General features: G+C 37.1%; 1 protein-coding gene across 1 annotated transcript in view; it reads left to right on the top strand.

The window, feature by feature from the left end:
- The first annotated feature begins 749 nt into the window (after nucleotides 1-749).
- LOC136692760 (urotensin-2 receptor) overlaps nucleotides 750-19,677 on the top strand; it is a 48,124-nt gene continuing 29,196 nt past the window's right edge. Inside the window, exons 1-2 of the mRNA XM_066666426.1 lie at nucleotides 750-863; nucleotides 1,326-2,417. Coding sequence (XP_066522523.1) covers nucleotides 1,328-2,416 — 1,089 coding nt within the window. The 5' untranslated portion in view covers nucleotides 750-863; nucleotides 1,326-1,327 and the 3' untranslated portion in view covers nucleotide 2,417. The remainder of the gene's footprint in view (nucleotides 864-1,325; nucleotides 2,418-19,677) is intronic.

The raw sequence follows: 19,677 nt of genomic DNA, 5'->3' as shown, positions 1-19,677 counted from the left end.
AACAGATAGTGGTAGAAAGTGTAGGGTGGTCTGCAGCTGGACCATTGGGCGCACATAGCTCATACATGACAATTCATTTATAACAGTCACTAGTGATAGTATTCTCATATCCAGAATACCTTCTTGCAGTCACTACCCTTTTCTCCCCAGCTCCCACAGATCTCTCTCTCTCTCTCTCCCACCCGCATTTCCCCTCCCACTTTGTCACTGTGCGCTCCGTTCTCTCTCTCTCTCTCTATCTCTCTCTCTCTCTCTCTCTCTCTCTCTCTCTCTCTCTCTCTCTCTCTCCTCCCTCCTTCTCACCCCTCTTTGCCCTCCCTCTTTCCCACTACCCCTCACAGGCATGCAATGTTGTCAGTGGAAGAGAGGATTTCAAAATCCAGCTGTAGCTCAAAGTGCTCGTCTCCACTGGGTAAATCCAGCAACAATGAGTTTGGCTCTCCACCACTTACCATTTCTTTCATGTTTTTATGACTCCTTTTGAACACGCAATGCTCCGCTGAGATCTCTGCCATCAGGACCTGTGAGGGGGTAGATGATGTGCTGAAGAAGAACAGAAGTTTTACCACCACCAGCTGAAACACCTGCCTGTGACTCATTTGAAAACACAGGCACTCTGACTTCGCCTTCTGTCACAGTGACCATGTGGCTGTAATCCTGACTCTCTCTTTTTCCTTTTCCTTTAATCATTTCATTTTTGGAATCAAGCTCTTGGGATATGTTAGATGGAATTTCAGGATTTGTTTTTATCAGGAATAACTACCAGGAGAGATACCATTATATGGATTAGTGTGCACCATGTGCATTATAAATTCTGAACCACTCTTTGCTGGGAGCTACACAATCTGTGGGAATTGAACAAGGTAAGACTTTATTATTATTTTGTTAAAATGGCATTTAATTCTGAGGCTTGTCAGGTCACTTGTCCACTGCCTTGGCGCATGAGATAAGGAGACGCTGTTAATTAAAGGCAAAAAGTGCTGGCCAGCAATAACGACACTGGCTACACTGTGAGCTTAGAGCAAAAATGAAAGTTGTGCTAGCATTGATCTTTCCCTTATTAAGGAGTCAACAGATTCTCTGGCTGTTGATTTAACCTGTTTTTGCAATTAGAAACTTTGTTAGCACACTCTTGGCAAAGCATGCTTATTTACAGAATGCTTATTCATTCTCACTTACCGACAGTATGTGCTAACAGTGTTCTTTCTGTGATTAGCAATTTGAAATCTCCCACAGATGCCCTGAGTAACTTTTAACTTTCTCCTACTTCACCACCACGTGTGTGTGTGTGTGTGTGTGTGTGTGTTTATCCGGTTGCTCTATAGACATGACCACTGTGTCAGTGGAGTCCCTGGTGGCGATGGTGGATAGGATTCCTAATGTCACAGAGACTCCAGTGCAGGCATCAGCTGAGGACTTGGCTGCCACCTTCACCATCGGCACCATCCTCTCCCTCATGTGCCTGGTGGGCGTTTCCGGAAATATCTACACCTTGGTCGTCATGTGCCACTCCATGCGCTCGGCCGCTTCTATGTACATATACATCGTCAACCTGGCCATGGCCGACCTGCTGTACCTGCTAACCATTCCCTTCGTGGTGTGCACTCATTTTTTGAAGGGCTGGTATTTTGGTGATGTAGGATGCAGGGCTCTGATTAGTATGGACTTTCTCACCATGCATGCCAGCATTTTCACCTTGACTGTGATGAGCACGGAACGCTACTTTGCCGTCCTGAAGCCTCTGGACACAGTAAAGCGTTCCAAGAGCTACCGGAAAGCAATTGCTCTGCTCGTGTGGACAGCCTCGTTGATCCTGACTCTTCCCATGATCATTAACGTGGAGCTGAAGATGGAAAATTCCAAGGACATGTGTCAGACCACGCTGAGTGCCCTTTCCTATAAGATCTACATTTCCTCGCTCTTCTGCACCAGCATTGTAGCCCCAGGGGTCATCATTGGCTACCTATACATCTGCCTAGCAAGGACCTACTGGATTTCACAGACGGAAACATTTAAACAGACCCAGAAGCTGCCAAACAATAAAGTGCTGTACCTCATCTTCACCATCGTTCTCCTCTTCTGGGCCTGCTTCCTGCCCTTCTGGATCTGGCAGCTCCTGGGGCTGTTCAACTCAGAGATGGTGCTCTCCCACAAGGCCCGGCGCAACATCAACTACCTGACCACCTGCTTAACCTACAGCAACAGCTGCATTAACCCATTCCTCTACACACTCTTAACTAAGAACTACAAGGAATATGTGCGGAAAAGGCAGAGGACCTGGACAGCGGGAAGCTATTTCAACCGGAGGAACCGATTCCAGCGGTCACCACGACGCTCCTTGTCGTCCAGCAGCCAGCAGTGTACTGAGACCTTTGTCCTCACCCACACGTCTCGTGCCAACAACAGCAGCTTGTGAGGTAGGTTCCTTCCTTCCTTCCTGCCTTATTCGTTGTGAATATGCAGTCGTGTGCATAACTCTTGGCATCCCTACTTAGATAACATTTTATCTGTCCTGAGTGAAATAAAATCTTCTGTTAAGAACATACTTAAGCACATTTAATGAACAATTATTGTCCATTTACTCACTTTAACTGTTTAAAATACATTAAATAGCATATTTTGTTTAGTTTCTTTTTTTTTTTTTTTAACGTAGCAAGTAATTAAAAAAATATACACACAAAATCTTATTATAATTATATTTGGGAGGACATGTTATTTTAGCTAGGGGATGTTTCTCATTCTCATTTAAACATCAATTAACTGGGCTGACCAGTAGTGTACAAAGTTTTGATCTGTATCATCACTACACTGTGGTCCCACAGACAGTGTGGATCCTGAGTAATGTCCACATGAGTATGAGTAAACATCTGGATTATATTCACATACTTTTCAAAGTGCCTGATCGATTCTTCTGTGGGCAGGCCATTAAAGTTTCTAGTGCTCACTGATTTTTATATCAGCTCTTGAAACAGAGGTGAGTAGTTGCTGAGATGTGAGGACCTTGTATGCCTGGATCATCTTTGGTTTTTTGATCTGTTATTTTATTTTATTTTTTTTGTATTTATTTTTTATTCTCCAAATGTCTACAGCTTTCTGCAAACCCTTTCGATACCCAAGGCTTTGCTTTGGCTACAAAAATAAAGACATGCTGTCTGGTGAGAAAAAGAAGGGCAACTATAAGAAAGGCTATGCCTCAAGCACTACCTGCAGAAATAAAAAAAATGACCACAGGCCTCAATGGAGTGCCTTGTCACTATTAAGTCTGCACATGTGTGTTTATACCACATACGGTATGGACACAACAAAAGCAAAAATGTGTTGTTTTTAAAGCTATTTACAGCAACATAATTCTGCACTGCATGTAGAGTGAAGCCCAACCAATCACAAGTCTTATTGACTGAGACAGAGGATGAAGTGAGTGCAAATAAATTTAACAGTCCATTTAATCAGTAAGGACTTTGAGATGAAAGCCAGATGCTTGCAAACGTTTTTTTTTTTTTCCAGTGCACACATGAGGACACAGAATCAAACAAGCAATGGGGCTTATGTGAGGAGTGACAGATAAGGCACCTAACATGACAAAAGCATTCAGTGTAAATAAATGCCTTTGTCTGCATAATTAAATATTTTCTCATTATTCAAAGCTTAAAACTCTGATGTTGTGCTTTGTTGCATGTAATTAAACTTTAACTTGGGTTGCAGCACTTCATTAGTGCTGGGAACTTTGATTAATTTTATTAGTCAATTCTGTTTTATATATATATAATTTTTTTTTGCTTATATATATATATATATATATATATATATATATATATATATATATATATATATATATATATATATATATATATATAAGCAAAAATAAACAAACACAAAAAATAAACAAATATGTTGAATGTTCTGCACTAAATAAAATGGTCCAGAAAGTAACAGTTTTACAAATATATTGGTTTTAAAATAATAATTTCAAGGAATTTAGCAAAAATATAATACCAAAATATGCCTTTTGTTAATTAGGTATATAAATAATGCCAATCATTAAAAAAAAAAAAACTTGAAAATTGGGGTAATAATTTGATTAAAACCGTTGTCCAAGTGTATTCATGGATATATTGCTGCTGTCACATATTTGAACACCCTTGGAAGAATCTCTAGTCTTACAAAACGTAAGTTTGCTTCCTGTTTCAAATGTGCAGCTCCATTGCAGCATTTAGGGCAGAATAAGAATACGAACAAAAGCCAACATTAGCCTTGTCATAATTTCTGGCCTAAACAGCCTGGAGCTCAGCTGCTCATATATTGTAACTAATACTCTTTCAAAATGAACCTTTTAACTGGCATATTCTATTGATGTCTCTGCTGGCACATTTGGGGTGAATGTTTTCATCACCAAAGCACATAAAGTGCAGTGAAGTATATCAACAACCACGCACTAATTTAAGACATCTATAGCAGACGAAGCATTAACTGCAGTCTCACTTGAAACAAGACTTAAACAAGCACGTTGAGCTCTATAATGATATTGTGTCAGTGGCCTTTTGGGAGTGTTTTATAATAATGATGTGCTAGCCTTTGCCCACCCTGCCTGGTAGTATTGTGTTATTGGGAGAGTTCTAGCTAATGGGTGGACCAGTAGCTAAGGGGGAATTTAGAAAATGTCAAAATTTGGGTTAAAAAAAATTGGGGGGAAATCACCAATGCTCATAGGAAAGATTTCCATGTTTATCCCGCATTCACGTGATTTTCATTGTTCAGAACTTCTATGCTGTAAAAATTTTGAAAATAATGTACACCAAGTAATCACAATTCATTTAATAATTTTGTCTGCCCTAATTTACATTATTTAAAGTTGTTCTTTAGTTCTTTTTAACAGTTTGTTATATTTTATTTCTTTGTGCCAAATAAAACTCCATCCATATGAACTGATCCACTACTGTGATCCACTATAGCTCTGTTATAACGTAAGTCTCATTAAGTCTCTAACAAGGTGGCAAAATGAAGGAAAATAAAAAAGAGGATTTTGAGGCTTGGAGAAAAAATGATTTATGTCTGCACATGAACAAATATTGAAGGAAGATCGGTGGTGTGCTGTTATAATTCTGCCAAAAATCAGCAAACATCCTCTCAGGTTATAAATGTGGAAATTTTATTTTAGCTGTAAATATGACACAACATATCACTGCAGCAGTAAATCTTCTTTGTTAGACTTTCTTAGGGAGTTTGCTGTTCATGACAAATTGTAAAAGAGGAACTGAGAAATCTCACTGAAATATTATTGCAATGGTTAAATGACTTTAAGATTTTTAAAGCAGATTGAACTAAAGAATTAGAGTATGGGTTAAAATTATTTATGGTCCTTCACAATGTTGTCTTTCTGATTTGTATGTCCACATTTATTTTCTCTTGTGGGTTGCCTAAAATGGGGAGTCTTGAGAATTCTCCCTTGACAATTGCCACCCATCTAAGTATTTCCAGCTATTTTAAGGGCAGGAGATATAAGAGAATTGAGCACTAAAAACAAAAGCTTCTACTCACTTGTTGCACACACTCATTTCAGGAGAGCAGTGGTTCATTTTCATTAATAGGAATCGACATTAGTTGTTCACAACTGGGCTGATTAGGTGTGTTGTTACGTTGTGCTATTTTAGAACAAAGCATGTCACAGACATTTTGAACTGTAATAATTTGGGGAAAATTGGTTTGTCAGCTACTGCCTGTTCCACCATGCTCTGGCCTGTTTTGTTTTATGTTGCTATTAGTGTAGTTCTAACAAAGTTTTGGGAGATTAACTATGCCCAGTATTTGCCCCAACAGTCTATATATTTCCACAGCTTCCACCTTAACTGTGATAGTGGCTTCACACATATACTTTAAGCAGCTTTGAAATCCTGCACTGCCTTTCTGTTCTGGCTGTATACGGCACCGTCCAGACTAGAAAAAAGTAAAATAAATCATAACTCATATGTACTAAAGACAAAGGATTTTCAATGCACATCACCTTTTATATTATCAGGATTGTACTGCTGACAGTGGGCAGTCCGTGAATGAATTACAGTGCAGATTAGATCTGTTAAACTGTTCTACATTAATATGGAAAAGGAAAAAGACAGTCTTGTCACGAATAATTCACATTGAGTCAGTTTCTATGTTTTTCTTATGTAGTTTGTTTCCACATTTAGTTAAAATAGATTTGCACTTCAAATCTGAAAATAAATAAGACCCAAGTTAGTTGAGATGAAGGTATGCTCAATAGTGTAAAATGAAAATATAATTAAATAAATTCCATTTCCATGGAGCTTGAGAGAGGAAAGCAGTCAAATAAGAGACTGCAATGTGCTGTGTACTGTAGCGCCACACATGCTGTTGTGTACAGAGAAAACCTGACTGCAGTGGAGCATGAGGCCAGCGTTTAGGAAGTCCAGGTGTACTGCCAGGAGAATGACACCCAACCCTTACCCATATAAATATAAATGGCCATGTTCTGCCAGGCATATAGACCCTGACACGCATTTTTGCCACACATCAATTATGAGCACTGAAGCAAGATAAGACAGTTAATCTGCTGAAAAGTGTGATTAATGATTTGAAAAAGAATTCATTGTAACATTTTTGGAAACATTGGTCATCAGCTATTTCACTGTGAAAATTCCAATCAAATGTTAATTCCAGTACCCTGTGTAAGGTGAAAACACAAATTATGACTAATGCATTCAGGTACATTTAAAGTGCACCCATTGCTGATACAGACATGAAGCTTGTATAATCTCTGTAAAATAGCAAGAGGGTTTATCATTCTCCAGTATTCAGCTATGTAGTGGTGGAGTGATGAAACACAATCCAGCACCTTTTGGATGAGTTTATGATCCAGAACTAAAAATCTTACCTCTGTATCTGACTTCATGAATGTTTTCATTGCTAAATGCCATCCAGTGTTTACAGAAATGATTTACAAATGCATAGGAGCTGTTACTGCAGCAAAATAGGACAGCTTATTAATATCCTCATTAGAAGAAACATTGCATGGGCAGGTGTCTCCAAACTTTTAGGCATATAGTGTATTATCAGTGCAGTCACAGTCAAACCTTTAGGTAATGAATTTCTTTAATGTCTGAGAATTTTCAAAAACAATTTCTATCCAGAAAAAGTGACTGACAGCTCTGAATGAGTTCTGTTAATATAGTTAATATCATTTCTCATTTATTTTACAACCTGTTAAGTTCATCTTTAGTAATAGAAGCAAAATGCAATCTTTTGAAGTACATATTTCCTGCATGTTATCAATTGTAACTTTGTTAAACCTTAATTTGCATACATATTACATGCCTTTACATTTGCTGACAGAATGAAAGGGAACAGGTCCTTGTTCCTTGTAAATTGCTCTAAAGGCATTTTTACTAATCTGATGGTACCATCTGTTAATGCTTGGTCCATGCTATGGTACAACTGGGAGGGTTTTGAAGATTATTTGTCCCTCACTACATTCACACAAGGTGTCCTGACCTCAGGCTGGTCTTATCTGTTGTTTATCCTGATTTATTTTTGCCCCAATTCAAATTTCTACCCAGTCTTTAATCACTGCCTATTCCACTCATTAGCTAGGTCTCCCACCTGGGACAGTGAAGACTAGTACAGGCTTCCTCTGAGACATCTGAAACCAGCCACTGCTTCTTTTCATACTGCCAATAACACAACATCAATTGATAGGTCAAGATGGAGGAAAACAACAATTAACAATTATGTTATTTTGTCTTGAAAGATTCCTGCATTGGTCAGCATTGAGTGATGAGACAAGAGGGAGGGATACCCTACACTCCTAGAGAGAATTAATTAACTGAACCCAAAACCTCCCAATGATACAGCCAATATTTAAAGAGGTGGGCCATTTGGGAGCCCAATTTTAATTTCAGTCACCAATTTCAAGCCATGTTGATTGTAATGATTAAATGATTCAGAATTTTGAACAGTGTAATGAAGCTGATTCTCTGATAAGAAATGCAACACTCACGTCATGCTTGAAAGGCTGTTTATATAGTAAGTTAAGTGAAACATCAGGATGAAGAGAGCTGATAATGCTGATTTGATATGTTTTCGAGATTCAGATTAAAATGAGAGTTTAGTCAGAAATATTATTTTTTTAATTAAATCTTGTGAAGTTTATTATATTCAAACTACACGCAAACTGAATTTTACCACTGAACTGTCCCTGATTTACATTTGAGATGATTTAACCACTTGTGAAAATTCATGACTAGGAAAAAAAAAATCATCTGTGTTCCCTGAATGAGGTCCTATCATAAATCTGAGCGCTCATCTGTCATTCATATAGTGGCAAGTTTTACCTGGTTTGGATCCCTTTAGGATCCAGATCAATAGAAATCCTAGCCTTCATCGCCTCTGCCTGATGCTTTTTAGTCCTGTTTGTGAAACCCCTGGGAACAGAGTTGAAGGATGATGAACTGTTATGACTTTGTAATCCCAAAGTCTGAGGATGTCCCATGGTAGACAATCTAGCAGCTTCCCTGAAAAATGAGTTCTCAGAATGTTGCTTGGTGATCAGTAATGGATGAAAAGGCACAGGAGTGTGGTCCTTCATGATCATGATCCTTCATGACCACATGACAACATGAGAAGGTATTAAAGAATGTGTAGGAGACCTGCAGAGATATAAAGGTGCTCAAAACATTAGGAAATTATATAATATACATTAGGATTATATAAAAAGTTGTGACATCTTATATAAGTATAAGATGATTATATGAGATTTTAATATGTTTAATGCTGCTAAACAGGCAGGTAGATATTGTTGTGTGTTGGGTACAGTGGAAACAGAGCACAATTCAGCTCACTGTACATATTATTGCATATTTTCAGGTTCATATTCTACTTGCATTTTTATTGTTTTTACTCACAGTGAACGGAAAATTTCTTCCTGCAAAAGCCTTATGATTTAAGAGTCCCATTTTTCCCATTTTACATGACCAACTGGATGGTGGGTGGGTGGGTGAGTGAGAGAGAGTGAGAGAGAGTGAGTGAGAGAGAGAGAGAGAGAGAGAGAGAGAGAGAGAGGTTTGATGGTTCGATGGTTTGTGTGAGAGAGGTTTGATTGTGTGTGTCTGTGAGAGGGAGAGAGAGGGAGAGAGAGAGAGAGAGAGAGAGAGAGAGAGAGAGAGAGGTCTGATTGTATGTGTGAGAGAGGTTTGATTGTGTGTGTGTGTGTGTGTGAGAGAGAGAGAGTGTGTTTGATGGGGTGTATGTGTGAGAGAGAGGTTTGATGGGGTGTGCCTCATCATATATTCATCCCCCAACTGCCATCCCAACAAGTCAGTGCGAGTACTGAAAGAGCTTGCAGTCAGTAAAGTGATGAATGCTTCCTGAGTTGACTCCTCACCACAGAATATGGGCAGGAAAATGTGTCATTTTCCTAAAATACCATATAAAATTTTTAAATTGTGGGTTGTATAGCATAGCACCATACATCTCTGGTCTCCACTCTGCAAACTGGGGTTTGGTGCATTACCCAGGCAAGTAGACCATAAAAGTCCCAGGAAAGGGGAAATGGAAACAAGCAGAGATGCAAAAATGAAAAACTTTAACTATGTACCCCAGATAACCATGCAAAAGATATGAGTCACACCATGCTTTCATAACTAATGGAATGCTTTAATGCTGACCGTTACCGGTTCTGCCTTAAGCTAGAGGAAGACTAAAAATACTAATAGCACTTTAAAACTACTTCTGAGCTGCCATTCAAACTGTCATTCGATACCAATCTCCATTTTAAATGTCCCAGGCATGAGAGCAATCATCTCCATTAGCTAAAGGTTTGACTGCCTTACATTCATCTGTATGTGCATATATTTGTTACTAACTGGAAATCAGCATACCCATGAATTCAATTTCCACAGTGTACACATTGAGAATAAACAGAAAATAATGAAATCTAAATAATGTTCCTCATGATGCTGTCAATGCTCACAAACAATAGGATTACAATCCCAACAATCCAGTTTCTTCAGATGTATTTCAGATATTTTCTGAGGGATGATGAAGAGAATACAGTTCCACATGGTGTGATATAATAAAGTCCTTAATTGCAATCAGATATTCTTGTCTGATGAAATCTTAATTATTTAAATCAGAAAATATTTTATTAAATATTTTAATGAATAGTATGGCTTTAATTTGTTTACTCTCATGGGATGGGATGCTGATGGTAATTCTTAAATGTAAATACATGATTAATCATAAAAAAACAGATTAATTTTAATTTGAGTTTAAGCAGACCAAAAAGGAGCTTCAAAAACAAAAGCAAACCAGAGGTTCAAAGCAATTAAACAAAAATGTGGGAATAGCTTGTTTATTGATTTATTTACTTACTTACTGAAACACTGCCAACTCCACTTTCCCACAGAAGTCTGAAGCTAGTTTAAAAAATGAACAAAAATGTATTGATTTACTTTTTGTGTACTTTCTATTTGCAAGGATGGAATTGGTCTTTGACTGTTTATTATTTAGAAATGACGCTATGGTCTAAATGTATAATTAATATCCATGCCTTAGAAAACTTTCTGATGGCTCTGTGTTGAGGTGAGTGCTGCTGAGCTGCTAACTGCTATCTGCTGACTTTCTTTCAGCTTCAGTTTTATTTATATGATTACCCAGTTGCTTCTTGATATGACATTATTAAATATAATTGACAATTACAACAATGAAATGTGTTGTGTATCAGTATAGAGACTCAGTCTAATCTGATTATTATTTTCTATTTATATGTACATATTTAAAACAAACAAACAAACAAACAAAAACACATAGCTGGTGCACACTTAACACAGGACCTTTTCAGACAGCAGTCCTCTGACTGAGCCGGGACAGCTGGCTGTGTTATTGAAGCTGTCTCTCTTACACTTGCTTGCAAGTTTCCCAGTGACCTTAGACCTATATCTTAAGTCTTTACATTGCTCACTTATACCCCAGCTTATATTCCACTTAAAGTTAATTTGCGGATGAACTTGAGGCTAAATCAACCAGGCCAAGACCCAGTAATATTGATCAGTGTTTACAGGAGTATGGATTTACCAGGCTCTTGTTTCACATAAATCTCCTAGCATTTGTCCTTGAAGTAGACAATGCTGAACATAGTTTATTCTCAAGAGAGAAAGTCACTTTTTTCATCCACCTGGCATTGTAGTACCCCCACCCCCCACTCCCCAGCTTCTAGTGCAGTAGAACACTGCAGCCACTCAAGGTCAAGCTGTTACAGGGAGTTGACACCCTCATCACTCATATACCACCCAGTTTTAACACACATCGCTGCTATAATGCCACTGTAAACTAATGATTGGAGCACTGCTCTGTATCAAGGACCTTGAAATTTATATGGTCCAAATAATAAAGCTCAACCCATAAGACTTAACACACTCGCCTCATAACACCCTGTTTGAATGTGAGATATATTGGTCATGCAAGTTTTGGAGAAGCATGAACATGTGCTGTATCTTCTTCTTGCAGTTTCTAAATTGCTCTATTCCTCTGGAAAAGCAAACTGTTTTATCTAGAAGCTTGCGTTACCTATTGCCTAATTGCATTAAAGTCTCTGGAGTTGTGCCATAGGAGGAGCACTTTAGGCTCTGAATTGTCCAACTCACAGTACATGTTTTCTTTATTGGCTAAATATTCACATACATTGGTTTATGGTTACTTACCATAAACTCTAAAATATCAGCTTGGGGTTCTCAACTTTTATTACAATGTGAACATTTTGGGATGGAAAATATTTTAGGACCCCTAAGAGAGAGATTTACTGACAATTCAGAAATAACCTCTGGTTTCCCAGAAATGCATTTAGAGTATCTTCACTAAAGTCCATCAAGAATGAATGAATTCCAATGTTGTCACATGAAGAATCATATTATGTCATGATGTTTACATGTTGTAACTGAACACTAAATTATTAATCTATATGTAACACTACTATTACTACTACTATAAAAATATAGCCTTACTACATTACTAAGAGTTTACTATTGTGAGTTGTATTAATAGTAGTAATATTAAAGGCAATGTAGACGATACTGGAGAACTACTGTTGTCCAGAACAAAGAAAAACAAACTCCAACCAATGTTTGTGCTCATTCAGAAACTCCACACATTTTTAGGTGGAAGCAAGCTAACTAGCTATTTTGCTATTTAGATATTTAGCACTTTCTGTGTGCGTTCACTTTCATGCAGTTAGCGACCTTTCGAATTTGGAGTCAATTCCTTCGTAATGTAACAGTCAAATATTACTCACCTATGGAGCAGAAATAGAGCAATATCCTCATCTCTTTCCATGCTTTTCAGCCTTTGAATTCTTTCCACCATCCAAACATTTCCAGATGAAGTTTCTCAGCTGTGCGTGAGAAAGTGATGGAGAGAGGCAGAACACCTGAGCCAGTTCAGACTTGTAGTTTGTTTCCCTGTTTACAAAGCAAGGACTGTGTATAAACACCGGACCTTTTTCCAGCTTGCAGAGCAACTAGAGGTTGCCTTTTATTGTAATTAGTGATGACAGGAAATGTAACTAAACCTAAAATGCACTTAAATTAATGTAACAAGACAAGAGCTATACGCTTCAGATTCAGACCTGCCTAAAATAAATGAATCTGACCAGGAACTTTTAATAGTTTATCCTTAGAAATCCTTTAGATTTCTCTTAGGATTCTATGGGGAACCAAATCTGATTATTCAATCCCATTGTTCCAGAGAAACATTTTCAAGAGTGTACAGTAATTATGTGAACGATAAACACATTCTGATAATAAGCATATGCTTACTTTGCCCTTCAGCATCTGACAAATTGTTCTAAATAATAAAAGGTTGCATATTTCTGAGCATTTGTTTCTGGTGAACAGTATTCTCTAACCTGTTCTTGTTCTTTCTAAAGATGACTAATGCTAAGCAGGAGCAATATAACATTATGTGCTACACTCTGTCAAAATGATGTGCAGGGTCTGTCATTTGTCTTCCCAATACATTTTATTCGAAAAGGAAAGACTGGAAACTGCTGAAGAGTGCAAGTTCCATGTAACCAATTGCTTCAATAGTGAAAGAGTTTGAAAAAGTGTGGTCAAGTCATTGCTTTTGTATGTAAATATAAATGCCCACATTCACTAACTAGATGTACAAACCACTTATGTATAATGCTGCACTTGTTACCTCAGAATTGGCTTTCAGGCTTTCAAGGTTTCAAAGACGGGACTGAAGGATGACTGAAACCCACAGGGAAAGAGATCAGAGTATAGTCTTTTGGGAGTATAGTGATAGCAATTGATATTTAATAATCAAGTCAATATGTTCTGAACCAGATACTATGTACTAAACAAGGTGACATCCACAGCATCTGGAGCAACTATTGAATAGGCAGCATCTATTGAGCAAGGCAATATCCACTAATCAGAGAAGTATCAACTGAGCAGGAAAATACACTCTGAAAAAAGGAACATCTACTGAAGAGCACAGTGTTTACTGAACAAGAGAAAGTCAGCTGGACTAAGCACTGAGCGAGATCATTCAATGTTTACTGAATAAGTCAAATAACAAAACATCATCTAAACAAGACAGCATTTACTGCAGTATTGACGCAAGTTCTGCTGAGTGAGGCTATATCTTTTGATCAGGGTAGCATTCACTGGATGAGACAATGTTTACTGATCAAGAAAACATATATTGAACAAGACCACATCTACTGAACTGTGAACAAATTAAAATCAAAGCAACATCTGCGCTACACAAGGCAATAGTGAGGCAATCATTCATCAAAATTGCAATAAGGTGAATGTAGATCTGACTGCACTGAACAATGTACATAGTATTTACTGTCTGAGTCACAATACATTTGTATGATAAGAACCATGGACATTTCAGTGCAGGTGATCAATCAGCAGCATAATATTTATATGAAATATGCCATAACTCAGATACTTTGGTAAGCAACCAAAAATAAATAAATAAATGGATGGATGGATCTGGACCCACTGTGACCCTGAACTGGATAATGAATGAATGAAAAGGATGAATGTGTAATAAATTAAGCTTCTTAGATTAAGATGGTAGAATTGCAGTCATGGCAGAAAGTGTTATGTACATGTTTGCATCCACTTCGTGTATTGGAACAACACAAAAAGCAGAAGCCAAAATTGATATAACTTCACACAATACTCCAAAAATGGGATGGCTAAAAACAAACTGGCACCCTCAACTTAATATATATATATATATATATATATATATATATATATATATATATATATATATATATATATATATATATATATATATACATATATATATATATATATAACACTAACTATCAACACGCTTCTTACACATCTCACCTGGAGATTTGGACCACTCTTCTTTTTGCAAACTGTTCCAGATCTCTCATATTTGAAGGGAGCCTTCTCCCAACAGCAATTTTAAGATCTCTCCAGAGGTGTTCAATAGGATTTAGATCCGGACTCATTGCTGGCCGCTTTATAACTCTCCTGTGCTTTGTTTCCATCCATTCCTGGGTGCTTTTTGAAGTATGCTTGGGGTCATTGTCCTGCTGGAAGACCCATGACCTAGGATGCAAACCCAGCTTCCTGACACTGGGCCCTATCGACCAAAAATCCTTTGCTAATCTTCAGATTTCATGCCTGGCACACAGTCAGGGCACCTAGTGCCGGACGCATCAAAACAACCCCAAAACATCTTTGAACCTCCACCATATTTGATTGTAGGTACTGTGTATTTTTCTTTTCATTTTCGGTAGAATCATGTGCTTTACCATAAAGCTCTATCTTGGTCTCATCTGTCCACAAGTCGTTGTGCCAGAAGTATTTTGGCTTACTCATGTACATATTGGCAAACTGCAGTCTAGCTTTTTTATGTTTCTGTGTCAGCAGTGGGATCCTCCTGGGTCACCTTCCATAGCATTTCATTTCATTCAAATGTTGACGGATAGTTCACGTTGACACTGATGCACCCTGAGCCTGCAGGACAGCTTGAATATTTTTGGAACTTGATTGGGGCTGCTTATCTACCATCTGGACTATCCTGCGTTGCAATCTTTCATTCATTTTTTCTCTTCCGTCCATATCCAGGGACATTGACTATAGTGCCATGGATTATAAATTTCTTGATTTCTTGATATTGTGCACCATAGACAAAGGAACATCAAGATCTTTGGTGATGGACTTGTATCCTTGAAATTGTTAATCTTTAGGGAAAGATTGTTTCCACGATTTTGGTCCTCAGGCAGTTCTCTTCTCTTCTGTTTTCCATGTTTAGTGTGGCACACCCAGACACAATGGAGTATTAAGTCAACTTATCTCTTTTTTATCTGGTTTCAGGTGTTATTTTTATATTGCCCATACCTGTTACTTGCAACAAGTGAGTTTAAACGAGCATCACATGTTTGAAACAAAGTTATTTACCCACAATTTTGAAAAGGTGCAAATCAAAGGTGCATGAAATTATATCAATTGTGGCTGTTTGTTCTTCGTTTTATTTTTTGTGTTGTTCCAATACACACAAAAGGAAATAAACCTGTGTATAACAAAAATGAGAGCAAAGAGAAATTAGGCAAGTCTAGTTTTGCCGGACCACCATTAGCTATATAGCCATTGTCACAGAGGTGTTTCTGGTATTTCAAAAACAGGAAAGGCCAAAATACATACCCTTGTGATTGGAAGGTCTGGAGAAGCTTTGGTGCTTTATATAAGTGCCTTTGTTTACAACAATAAAAAATAATGACGAACTATAAAAATAGTTTATCTTGTCTGTTGCTGATGACATGAGATGACATTAAAGCAACTTGTTTACTAGAAAGCAACAATTTAAAAAGAAAGATAGAAAGTTAGAAAAATAACATTTTAACATTTTAAAATCAAACACCTTAACATTTATAAACCTAGTAACCCATACTTGATAAAGGAACAGGGCATGACTGGGAACTAGATATTTATGTACTGAAAAGACGCCTTGTTGGTACGACAAGTCGACAGATCATTTTCTTAAAAAGGAACGGAGGGTAGAATTTACTTATTAATAAACCGACACATTTTATGATGTAGGCCAAAATTGAGCTTCCTCTTTTTGAAAGACCAGCATTCGCCACTGATATATATATATATATATATATATATATATATATATATATATATATATATATATATATATATATACGAGCTTAAGGGTAGGCTGCCAGTCTTAAGAGCAGAGAACTTAAGGAAAAGGAGGAAAAAGAAGGAATATGAATCTGGGAGTTTAAAAGTTGGAAAGAGGGAATTAGAGGAGCATTTCAATTGTGTGTATACAGATAAAGAAGGAACATTTTAACCAAAGTAACAAGAGTTGCCACAGGATATTCCACCATTAGGTGAAATCGAGCCACAAATGGAGATTAGCCCACCAAAATTAAGTGAGGCTCAAGATGTGGTGTGTCATGCAAAGGCAGGTTCAGCTCCAGGTCCTAATGGTGTGCCATATTGGGTGTATATGTATCCACCTGAGGTCTTGAAATTTTTGTGGAAGTTGATGTTTGTTGTGTGGAAGAAAGGGATCATTCAAAAAGAGTGGAGAAGAACAGGTGGTATTCTTATTCTTAAAGAGAAAGATTATGTGAGTATAGAACAGTTTTGGCCCTTAAGTCTTCTTAATGTGTAGGGTAAGATTTTCTTTAGTGTAATAGCACGGAGACTTGCTGCTTATTTGAAAGCAAACAAATAAATTGATATATCAGTACAAAAAGCAGGGATTTCTAGTTTAGCAGGATGTTTGGAACATAGCAGCATGATCTGGCATCAGATTCAGACAGCTAAGAATGAGGGTATGGATTTACATGTTGTTTTCCTAGATTTAGCTAATGAATTTGCCTCAGTGCCACATAAACTTATGTGGAAGGATTTTGAACTCTTCCAGGTGCCAGATACTGTTACTAGGCAGGTTAAAGCATACTTTGAGAATATTCCATTTTGCTTTAGAATAGGGGAATTTGTTACATCATCGCAGCGATTAGAAATAGGTATAATGGCTGGATGTACGATTTCAACATTAGCATTTACAATGGCAATGGAAGTAGTAATTAGGGCCTCTAAGTGGGTTGTAGGCAGGGAAAGTTTGCATGACAGTACTCGGCTCTCCCCAATTAGTGCTTACATGGATGACATGATGACGTCAGCAACTACTGTTCTTTGCACATGGCAGTTGCTGGAGAAGTTAAATGATAGTCTAAGGTTGGCAAGGCTGAAAGATAAACGAAGCAAGTCTAGAAGTCTGTTGATTGTCAAAGGAAAACTTGTGCAAGAACATTTTTTGATGGAAGGAGAAATGATCCCTACAGTACTGGAGAGACCAGTGAAGAGTTTTGGTAGATGGTATAATGCAGCGATAAACAATACAGAATAAGTTGTGGGACTAAAAGCTGAACCGGTGAAGGGTGTTAATAGCATTGACAGATAGATCAGATTATAAATGGTCACAGCAATCTTAGTGATGAGTTGAAGGATCCAACAGGAATTTTATTGGCTGCCAGTAGGAAGAGAGTGTGATGAGCTCTATGTGAAAATCTAATGGATTGGCATAGGATATTTTAACTCTTATCTTGTGTATGATTATAATTATGGAACAAAATGATTGATTTACATTTAATGAGTGACTTCAAGCTGATGATGAGGATGGAATTTGCAGAAGATTTTTTTATATTATTTATGTATTTATTTATTTATTTTCTTTCTATCTTTGTTTTTTTTTTTTTTTTTTTGTAAAAAAAAATGAACCTAGAGAAATAATTATGTCCAGACTATCTGCGTCAGTGTGTGAGGCAGTTAAACACTACTTCTTATTAATCACTAGCATATTGTGGCTTACTAATTTGCTAAGATGATTAGTTAGATATGAGCATGAGGAGCACTGATTATAGCATAACTGCCACCTAAGATTTTTATTTTGGTCAGTTCTGCCCCTTTAACCCCCCTCCACTCTCTTATAGTCCACATGTGGCTCTAAATGACAACTTTGAATGTTCTATTGTTGTTGTCCAAAGAAAAACATACACAAACAACACTGCATGCTGCCATTTACACTGTGTGAAAAGGTCTTGATGAATGGACCAATAGAAATGCTCCAGAATTAGTTGGAATACAATATTTTTTCCAATATGATATTATAATTCTTCATTTTGTAAATACCTGAATTTCAAAAATATTTGGAGAAAAATGGCTAAATAAACAGACAAACCAAGTTAAACTGAACAGTTCTGACATGTTATAATAATAACAACTATACTCCATTAATGGTGAATATCCTACTGTTTTCCTATATTTATTTGACATATGTTCACTTATGACATGTCTATGGATTAACCTTTTGATTAAACAAAGATTGCTTGTTACTATGCTTTAAAAAAACGACATAAGTGTCCTCGGTTCCAATTTGTTTCAAACTTGCTTCTTTTTTCAGTCCAAACCGAATCAGTCCTTGCATATTCAGTATGAACGAAGGTTGGAGCTTCAGAAGCAAATGCATTTACTCTGCTTTATGTAAAACCTGATTTTAGATGCACACCTCTGCTCCCATGTGGGGACCAACTGTATGTAGTGTAATGTAGTTCATTCAGGTACTGTTTGATTCTTTATCTCATGAGTTGCAATTTATATATTAAATATTTTCTGCTATTTTTGGTGGTAAGATTTCTGATTCCTCTTTTTATATTGGTTTGATTTTGTGGTTTTGTAAATCCATTTATGCAGTGTAAGGACTAGAGAATCCCTATAATTTTTTTTTTTTTTTCATAAGTGATAGAACAAGGACCCTTTAGCTCATGTAAATACTTGTGTAAATATATGCTTATGTGCACTCTGTAGGAGATACACTAGAGGATGGCAAATAAATGAATGGTTTAGACAGTAAGTTTAATTAGTACAAACAGCACATGGTTAAATTTATAAAGGAATAAAATTAGCACAAGGCGAAGGCATGGTAACCCACCAATTTGTATACATGTCCTCATCTGCACATTTTCCTTATGCAATTCTGACTTAAGATTTCCGGTTGTGTGGCAATGTCAGTGAGTTTTCCCATGCCTGCCAGTGACATTGATATTGTGTTAATGTCACTACAGAAGTGCATTGTTCACTGGCTGCAACCCTTTGTGCTTTGAGAATATGATAAGGCTCCTTCCTCAAAGTCATCAAACTTTATGTGAGCAACATGCAAAATTTGAAAGGTGCTATTGTGACACTTCCTTTTTCCCCAGAGAAGCCTCATGAATTGCTGTACCCTTGTGCTCTGACCTTATTTGCAATAAATGCAGAAATTTGAATATAATTTTCAGGCAACAATGCAGCTGCTGAAAAGTGAGGTGCAGGGCATTCAGATTCTACAAACAACCTTTCAGTGAATGTTTTTTTTTAAAGTGTCAGATAGATAGATAGATAGATAGATAGATAAATGGGACTATCTATCTATCTATCTATCTATCTATCTATCTATCTATCTATCTATCTATCCATCCATCCATCCATCCATCCATCCATCCATCCATCTAAAAAATATCTGGTACTTCTGTGTTGGAAGGGGACACAATATTTTTTATAAAATGTATAGTATAAAATATAAATATTATTATAAATGGTATCAGTGTGAGCATCTAAG

This window comes from Hoplias malabaricus, chromosome 3 (assembly GCF_029633855.1).
Source record: "Hoplias malabaricus isolate fHopMal1 chromosome 3, fHopMal1.hap1, whole genome shotgun sequence".
In the NCBI taxonomy this organism is placed as follows: domain Eukaryota; kingdom Metazoa; phylum Chordata; class Actinopteri; order Characiformes; family Erythrinidae; genus Hoplias; species Hoplias malabaricus.
Note: the sequence above shows the minus strand (reverse complement) of the source record. Positions and strands in the feature narration are given on the sequence as shown.